At 44.0% G+C, this 10000-nt stretch overlaps 1 protein-coding gene across 1 annotated transcript in view; it reads left to right on the forward strand.

Annotated features, from left to right (window-relative positions):
• LOC311134186 (deoxyribonuclease gamma-like) overlaps positions 1–10000 on the forward strand; it is a 27798-nt gene that overhangs the window by 1683 nt on the left and 16115 nt on the right. Inside the window, exon 2 of the mRNA XM_084167798.1 lies at positions 9715–9803. Coding sequence (XP_084023924.1) covers positions 9715–9803 — 89 coding nt within the window. The remainder of the gene's footprint in view (positions 1–9714; positions 9804–10000) is intronic.

Below are 10000 nucleotides of genomic sequence, written 5' to 3' on the forward strand. Positions count from 1 at the left end.
AGCGTTTTCAGTGCTTTCTGTCAAACATGCTTGACATTTGCAACATTTTGAACACCACATCCATTAGGTTTCAGAAGGAAAAGCTGACCATTGGAGAATGTAAGGATGAACTCATGGTGGCCATTGGACAGTTCACACTTCTGCTTGATGGTGAAAGCCACAGGGCACACACTGTTTCCAATGCTGATGCTGATGCTGACAGAGACAAGACACACTTACTCAGGGGGTTAATTGAAGAGTTTGAAATCAGATATGACTCCCTCAAGTCATGTGATCATTTCTTAGTATTTGATCCTTCAACATGGCCTCAGGAAATGCAAGACCTCCACAGTTTTGGAAACACAACAGTTTGCAGCATTCTCAAGAAATATGAGGCCACCTTGCAACTTGACAAAGATACCACTGTGACAGAATGGATGCGCTTAAAGCAGGCAGGAAAACGCCTGGGAGCCTCTTCTGTGTATGACTTGGTCCAAATAGTAAATACAAGTAACCCAGATGCTTATTCCAACATCAACAAGGTGGTTAAGCTGTCTCTTACACTGCCTTTAAGCAGTGCAGCTTGTGAGAGGGGATTCTCACATCTCAACATAATAAAAACCAAGTACAGATCTCGTCTGTCACATGCTCGTCTCTCAGCCCTGATGCACATTCACCTGTCAAAGCAGACCACAGAGACATTTGACCCTAAAGCCTGCTGTTGACCTGTGGATGGAGACAGCTAATCGGAGGCTCAACCAAGGACAGGGAGGTGCATCTGTAGCATCGTCATCATCTACCATGCAGGAAGCTGAAGCAGAGGACAGTGGTGGCGGCACTGAAGAGGACAGTGGTGGCGACACTGAGGAGGACAGTGGTGGCGGCACTGAAGAGGACAGTGGTGGCGGCACTGAGGAGGACAGTGGTGGCAGCACTGAAGAGGACAGTGGTGGCGGCACTGAGGAGGACAGTGGTGGCGGCACTGAGGAGGACAGTGGTGGCGGCACTGAAGAGGACAGTGGTGGCGGCACTGAGGAGGACAGTGGTGGCGGCACTGAAGAGGACAGTGGTGGCGGCACTGAGGAGGACAGTGGTGGCAGCACTGAAGAGGACAGTGGTGGCGGCACTGAAGAGGACAGTGTTGGCGGCACTGAGGAGGACAGTGGGGGGCGACACTGAAGAGGACAGTGGTGGCGGCACTGAGGAGGACAGTGGGGGCGACACTGAAGAGGACAGTGGGGGGCGACACTGAGGAGGACAGTGGTGGCGGCACTGAGGAGGACAGTGAGGAAGACTGTACATATTAAGACCACGCTACATATGGGGTGAGTACCAGACACCATCTGCTGGTAACTCACCTGAGTAACTCACTGGAAAAGTGATGTGCACCCCTGGGTATAACATTGGTTAGTGCAGCACTCACTCCTTCTGTCAAGCTCCTTGGTGTAACAGAAAATGGATCAGTTAGTAACCTTTTTAAAGAGAGAAAAAAAACACTATTCCATTGAGGACTTTTGAGGAGGAGACCCAAATCCTTTTTTGCTTACATTGCTCCGGCAGGCCTATTAGTGTCACGCCATGACTCTAGGGACTTGTATTGGTTGAGTCAGAGTGTGTATTTTCTGTGTTGGGTTTGTCTATGTTAGTTTCTAGATCGTTTATATCTATGTTGGCCAGGGTGGTTCCCAATCAGAGGCAGCTGTAGCTCGTTGTCTCTGATTGGGGACCATACTTAGGTAGCCTGTTGGCACTAGTGGGGTGTGGGATCTTGTTCCGTGTGAGGTATGTTATTTGTCTACCTTGGACGTCACGTTTCCTGTTAGCTATGTTTTTCTGACTGCATGACTGCATCCATGTTGTCCAGGACACTACATTTGACTGTTGTCTTTATACATTTATGGAACATTTCATGTATGTACAGTACCAGTCAAAAGTTTGGACACACCTACTCATTCAAGGGTTTTTCTTTATTTTGTACTATTTTCTACATTGTAGAATAATAGCGAAGACATCAAAACTATGAAATAACACGTATGGAATCATGTAGTAACCAAAAAAAAGTGTTAAACAAATCAAAATATATTTTATATTTGAGATTCTTCAAAGTAGCCACCCTTTGCCTTGATGACAGCTTTGAACACTCTTGGCATTCTCTCAACCAGCTTCACCTGGAATGCTTTTCCAACCGTCTTGAAGAAGTTCCCACATATGCTGAGCACTTGTTGGCTGCTTTTCCTTCACTCTGCCGTCCGACTCATCCCAAACCATATCAATTGGGTTGAGGTTGGGGGATTGTGGAGGCCAGGTCATCTGATGCAGCACTCCATCACTCCCCTTCTTGGTCAAATAGCCCTTACACAGCCTGGAGGTGTGTTGGGTCATTGTCCTGTTGAAAAACAAATGATAGTCCCACTAAGCCCAAACCAGATGGGATGGCGTATCGCTACAGAATGCTGTGGTAGCCATGCTGGTTAAGTGTAAAGAAATCACAGACAGTGTCACCAGCAAAGCACCCCCACAACATAACACCTCCTCCTCCGTGCTTTACGGTGGGAAATACACGAGGAGATCATCCGTTCACACACACCGCGTCTCACAAAGACACGGCAGTTTGAACCAAAAATCTAAAATTTGGACTCCAGACCAAAGGACACATTTCCACCGGTCTAATGTCCATTGCTCGTGTTTCTTGGCCCAAGCAGGTCTCTTCTTCTTATTGGTGTCCTTTAGTAGTGGTTTCTTTGCAGCAATTCGACCATGAAGGCCTGATTCACACAGTCCCCTCTGAACAGTTGATGTTGAGATGTGTCTGTTATTTGAACTCTGTGAAGCATTTATTTGGGCTGCAATCTGAGGTGCAGTTAACTCTAATGAACGTATCCTCTGCAGCAGAGGTAACTCTGGGTCTTCCATTCCTGTGGCGGTCCTCATGAGAGCCAGTTTCATCATAGTACTTGATGGTTTTTGCGACTGCACAGATTTCCGTATTGACTGACCTTCATGTCTTGAATTAATGATGGACTGTCGTTTCTCTTTGCTTATTTGAGATGTTCTTGCCATAATATGGACTTGGTCTTTTACCAAATAGGGCTATCTTCTGTATACCCCCCCTACCTTGTCACAACACAACTGATTGGCTCAAACGCATTAAGAAGGAAAGAAATTCCACAAATTAACTTTTAAGAAGACACACCTGTTAATTGAAATGCATTCCAGGTGACTACCTCATGAAGCTGGTTGAGAGAATGCCAAGAGTATGCAAAGCTGTCATCAAGGCAAAGGGTGGCTATTTGAAGAATCTCAAATATAAAATATATTTTTATTTGTTTAACACTTTTTTTGGTTACTACATGATTCCATATGTGTTATTTCATAGTTTTGATGTCTTCACTATTATTCTACAATGTAAAAAATAGTAAAAATAAAGGAAAAACCCTTGAGTGAGTAGGAGTGTCCACACTTTTGACTGGTACTGTATATAGTATATACAGTGGGGGGAAAAAGTATTTAGTCAGCCACCAATTGTGCAAGTTCTCCCACTTAAAAAGATGAGAGAGGCCTGTAATTTTCATCATAGGTACACGTCAACTATGACAGACAAATTGAGAAAAGAAAATCCTGAAAATCACATTGTAGGATTTTTTATGAATTTATTTGCAAATTATGGTGGAAAATAAGTATTTGGTCACCTACAAACAAGCAAGATTTCTGGCTCTCACAGACCTGTAACTTCTTCTTTAAGAGGCTCCTCTGTCCTCCACTCGTTACCTGTATTAATGGCACCTGTTTGAACTTGTTATCAGTATAAAAGACACCTGTCCACAATCTCAAACAGTCACACTCCAAACTCCACTATGGCCAAGACCAAAGAGCTGTCAAAGGACACCAGAAACAAAATTGTAGACCTGCACCAGGCTGGGAAGACTGAATCTGCAATAGGTAAGCAGCTTGGTTTGAAGAAATCAACTGTGGGAGCAATTATTAGGAAATGGAAGACATACAAGACCACTGATAATCTCCCTCGATCTGGGGCTCCACGCAAGATCTCACCCTGTGGGATCAAAATGATCACAAGAATGGTGAGCAAAAATCCCAGAACCACACAGGGGGACCTAGTGAATGACCTGCAGAGAGCTGGGACCAAAGTAACAAAGCCTACCATCAGTAACACACTACGCCGCCAGGGACTCAAATCCTGCAGTGCAAGATGTGTCCCCCTGCTTAAGCCAGTACATGTCCAGGCCCGTCTGAAGTTTGCTAGAGTGCATTTGGATGATCCAGAAAAGGATTGGGAGAATGTCATATGGTCAGATGAAACCAAAATAGAACTTTTTGGTAACAACTCAACTCGTCGTGTTTGGAGGACAAAGAATGCTGAGTTGCATCCAAAGAACACCATACCTACTGTGAAGCATGGGGGTGGAAACATCATGCTTTGGGGCTGTTTTTCTGCAAAGGGACAAGGACGACTGATCCGTGTAAAGGAAAGAATGAATGGGGCCATGTATCATGAGATTTTGAGTGAAAACCTCCTTCCATCAGCAAGGGCATTGAAGATGAAACGTGGCTGAGTCTTTCAGCATGACAATGATCCCAAACACACCGCCCGGGCAACGAAGGAGTGGCTTCGTAAGAAGCATTTCAAGGTCCTGGAGTGGCCTAGCCAGTCTCCAGATCTCAACCCCATAGAAAATCTTTGGAGGGAGTTGAAAGTCTGTGTTGCCCAGCGACAGCCCCAAAACATCACTGCTCTAGAAGAGATCTGCATGGAGGAATGGGCCAAAATACCAGCAACAGTGTCTGAAGACTTACAGAAAACGTTTGACCTGTGTCATTGCCAACAAAGGGTATATAACAAAGTATTGAGAAACTTTTGTTATTGACCAAATACTTATTTTCCACCATAATTTGCAAATAAATTCATTAAAAATCCTACAATGTGATTTTCTGGAATTTTTTTTCTCATTTTGTCTGTCATAGTTGACGTGTACCTATGATGAAAATTACAGGCCTCTCTCATCTTTTTAAGTGGGAGAACTTGCACAATTGGTGGCTGACTAAAAACTTTTTTCCCCACTGTATAATGGTAGTGTATATGGATGTTGAGTAAGTTGTGTAGAGATTAGACGTTGTTGTGCCATTTACAGTCTGCCGCTATCTCTTTTGTGGTTTTCCTGTTAACAGTCAGTTTTGCAGTCGGTTCTGCTAATAGTGGTTGACATTTGAACCTTAGACTGTGATGAGTGTAATAATCGGAGTCAGGCGTAGGAGGGTAATCACCGAATACAGAGTTTATTCCTTCGTAGACACACAAATGCGCTCAAATAGCGATCAACGAAACAGGCCCAGGGGAAACTACCATCCCTGGCAAATACACTGTAACGGATATCCAATAACACATAGGCACAGTGGGAAAATCTACCCTGGCAACAATATGTTACGAGTAGCTCCACCGAGCTCCACTACTCTCACAAATAACAATCACCCACAAGGACAAGGGGGCAGAGGGAACACTTATACACAGACTAATGAGGGGATTAGAACCAGGTGTGTGTGATTGACAACACAAGACAATTGTGATGATGATTGGGGCGGCAGTGGTCAGTAAGCCGGTGACGACCAACGCCGAAGCCTGCCCGAACAAGGAGGGGAGGCAGCCTCGGCCGAAGTCGTGACATTAGACTCTGTACCTTACATGATTACAGCAGCCTAATTAACCTCATAGTGTCACAATCATTACCTCACAACTATGACTTTAGCATAATAAACCTATACAGGACCCCTCGAAAACGAAATGGTGCATGTCAAGGGTCCTGTCATTACAATTTCCATTAATAAATAATGCTGTGCATGTGCTGTATGTATAGATAATGCTGTGCATGTAATGTACTGTATAGATAATGTTGTGCATGTACTTTATGTTTGGATAATGCTGTGCATGTGCTGTATGTATAGATAATGCTGTGCATGTACTGTATAGATAATGCTGTGCATGTAATGTACTGTATAGATAATGTTGTGCATGTACTTTATGTTTGGATAATGCTGTGCATGTACTTTATGTTTGGATAATGCTGTGCATGCACTGTATAGATAATGCTGTGCATGTAATGTACTGTATAGATAATGTTGCGCATGTACTTTATGTTTGGATAATGCTGTGCATGTACTTTATGTTTGGATAATGCTGTGCATGTACTGTATGTATAGATAATGCTGTGCATGTACTTTATGTTTGGATAATGCTGTGCATGCACTGTATAGATAATGCTGTGCATGTACTTTATGTTTGGATAATGCTGTGCATGTACTGTATAGATAATGCTGTGCATGTACTTTATGTACAGCAGTAACACACAGGATGTGTATTTGATTACTGTATAGTCCTAGTTACTGGTGTTTTGCTGGATGTAAGCAAAAGACAGCTGAACTGTAGAGTGGAGGAATGTCTTCCAGCTGAACTGTAGAGTGGAGGAATGTCTTCCAGCTGAACTGTAGAGTGGAGGAATGTCTTCCAGCTGAACTGTAGAGTGGAGGAATGTCTTCCGTGGAAAGCTGAACTGTAGAGTGGTGGAATGTCTTCCAGCTGAACTGTAGAGTGGAGGAATGTCTTCCAGCTGAACTGTAGAGTGGTGGAATGTCTTCCAGCTGAACTGTAGAGTGGAGGAATGTCTTCCGTGGAAAGCTGAACTGTAGAGTGTAGGAATGTCTTCCGTGGAAAGCTGAACTGTAGAGTGTAGGAATGTCTTCCGTGGAAAGCTGAACTGTAGAGTGGTGGAATGTCTTCCGTGGAAAGCTGAACTGTAGAGTGTAGGAATGTCTTCCGTGGAAAGCTGAACTGTAGAGTGTAGGAATGTCTTCCGTGGAAAGCTGAACTGTAGAGTGGAGGAATGTCTTCCGTGGAAAGCTGAACTGTAGAGTGTAGGAATGTCTTCCGTGGAAAGCTGAACTGTAGAGTGGTGGAATGTCTTCCGTGGAAAGCTGAACTGTAGAGTGTAGGAATGTCTTCCGTGGAAAGCTGAACTGTAGAGTGTAGGAATGTCTTCCGTGGAAAGCTGAACTGTAGAGTGGAGGAATGTCTTCCGTGGAAAGCTGAACTGTAGAGTGGTGGAATGTCTTCCGTGGAAAGCTGAACTGTATAGTGGAGGAATGTCTTCCGTGGAAAGCTGAACTGTAGAGTGTAGGAATGTCTTCCGTGGAAAGCTGAACTGTAGAGTGGTGGAATGTCTTCCGTGGAAAGCTGAACTGTAGAGTGTAGGAATGTCTTCCGTGGAAAGCTGAACTGTAGAGTGGTGGAATGTCTTCCGTGGAAAGCTGAACTGTAGAGTGTAGGAATGTCTTCCGTGGAAAGCTGAACTGTAGAGTGTAGGAATGTCTTCCGTGGAAAGCTGAACTGTAGAGTGGTGGAATGTCTTCCGTGGAAAGCTGAACTGTAGAGTGGAGGAATGTCTTCCGTGGAAAGCTGAACTGTAGAGTGTAGGAATGTCTTCCGTGGAAAGCTGAACTGTAGAGTGTAGGAATGTCTTCCGTGGAAAGCTGAACTGTAGAGTGGTGGAATGTCTTCCGTGGAAAGCTGAACTGTAGAGTGGAGGAATGTCTTCCGTGGAAAGCTGAACTGTAGAGTGGAGGAATGTCTTCCGTGGAAAGCTGAACTGTAGAGTGGTGGAATGTCTTCCAGCTGAACTGTAGAGTGGAGGAATGTCTTCCGTGGAAAGCTGAACTGTAGAGTGGTGGAATGTCTTCCGTGGAAAGCTGAACTGTAGAGTGGTGGAATGTCTTCCGTGGAAAGCTGAACTGTAGAGTGGAGGAATGTCTTCCGTGGAAAGCTGAACTGTAGAGTGGTGGAATGTCTTCCGTGGAAAGCTGAACTGTAGAGTGTAGGAATGTCTTCCGTGGAAAGCTGAAGTGAGGAAAGGGATTGCACAGATGTTACAACATCCTTCACAATATGGAAGAGTGAAGAAGGTGTCCTGACCTCAGTAAACAAACAAAAGACACCTGAACTGAACTGTGTTCCGTGGAAAGGAGAAGTGAGGAAGTCAGCAGGAGGGTCTAGCGTGGGAACAATCTTCAGAAAACAGGAAACAGTCTGAGTGAGGTCAGGCCATCTGGGGAAGTACAGTACAAGTCAAAAGTTTGGACACACCTACTCATTCAAGGGTTTTTCTTTATTTTGTACTATTTTCTACATTGTAGAATAATAGTGAAGACATCAAAACTATGAAATAACACATAATCATGTAGTAACCAAAAAAGTGTTAAGCAAATCCAAATATATTTTATATTTGAGATTCTTCAAAGTGCCTTGATGACAGCTTTGCACACTCTTGGCATTTTCTCAGACAGCTTCATGAGGTAGTCACCTGGAATGCATTTCAATTAACAGGTGTGCCTTCTTAGAAGTTAATTTGTGGAATTTCTTTCCTTCTTAATGCGTTTGAGCCAATCAGTTGTGTTGTGACAAGGTAGGGTTGGTATACAGAAGATAGCCCTATTTGGTAAAAGACCAAGTCCATATTATGTCAAGAACAGCTCAAATAAGCAAAGAGAAACTACAGTCCATCGTTACTTTAAGACACGAAGGTCAGTCAATACGAAACATTTCAAGAATATAAACCATGAAGCGCTATGATGAAACTGGCTCTCATGAGGACCGCCACAGGAAAGGAAGACCCAGAGTTACCTCTGCTGCAGAGGATCAATTCATTTGATTTAACTGCACCTCAGATTGCAGCCCAAATAAATGCTTCACAGAGTTCAAGTAACAGACACATCTCAACATCAACTGTTCAGAGGGGACTGTGTGAATCAGGACTTCATGGTTGAATTGCTGCAAAGAAACCACTACTAAAGGACACCAACAAGAATAAGAGACTTGCTTGGGCCAAGAAACACAAGCAATGGACATTAGGTCAGTGGAAATGTGTCCTTTGGTTTGATGAGTCCAAATTTGAGATTTTTGGTTCCAACTGCCGTGTCTTTGTGAGACGCAGAGTAGGTGAACGGATGATCTCCGCATGTGTGGTTCCCACCGTGAAGCATGGAGGAGGTGGTGTGATGGTGTGGGGGTGCTTTGCTGGTGACACTGTCTGTGATTTATTTAGAATTAAAGGCACACTTAACCAGCATGGCTACCACAGCATTATGCAGCGATACGCCATTCCATCTGGTTTGGGCTTAGTGGGACTATAATTTGTTTTTCAACTGGACAATGACCCAACACACCTCCAGGCTGTGTAAGGGCTATTTTACCAAGAAGGAGAGTGATGGAGTGCTGCATCAGATGACCTGGCCTCCACAATCACCCGACCTCAACCCAATTGAGATGGTTTGGGATGAGTTGGACCGCAGAGTGAAGCAAAAGCAGCCAACAAGTGCTCAGCATATGTGGGAACTCCTTCAAGACTGTTGGAAAAGCATTCCAGGTGAAGCTGGTTGAGAGAATGCCAAGAGTGTGCAAAGCTGTCAAGGCAAAGGGTGGCTACTTTTTAGAATCTCAAATATAAAATATATTTTGATTTGTTTAACACTTTGTTGGTTACTACATGATTCCATACGTGTTATTTCATAGTTTTGATGTCTTCACTATTATTCTACAATGTAGAAAATAGTACAAAATAAAGACCCTTGAATGAGTAGGTGTGTCCAAACTTTTGACTGGTACTGTGCATGATGTTGAGTTGAGGTTTCCCAGTATCTCTATCCAGTGCACTAAAAGCTGTCTCTATATCGCAGCTGATCGCTCGCTGTGACATCATGCTGGTGATGGAGATCAAAGATCTCAGTGGGAAGGCTTTCCCACAGCTGATGGCTCAACTCAACAGGTAGGGATGACGTAGGCCTGAAAGACACAGTTCAAATAGCAATGGCTGGTGTGATGGCCAAGGCCTGAAAGACAATACCACTGGTGTGTGTTAGTCTGGGTGTCAAAATAAAGTGTTGGGGGAAGCTCCTCTGAAAATATAGTTTACCAAACTACCAATTACTTTACACTGGAAGAATTTAAGCTACCCTTAAGAAA

Source organism: Coregonus lavaretus, assembly GCF_964263955.1.
Source record: "Coregonus lavaretus genome assembly, chromosome: 8".
NCBI classification, from domain to species: domain Eukaryota; kingdom Metazoa; phylum Chordata; class Actinopteri; order Salmoniformes; family Salmonidae; genus Coregonus; species Coregonus lavaretus.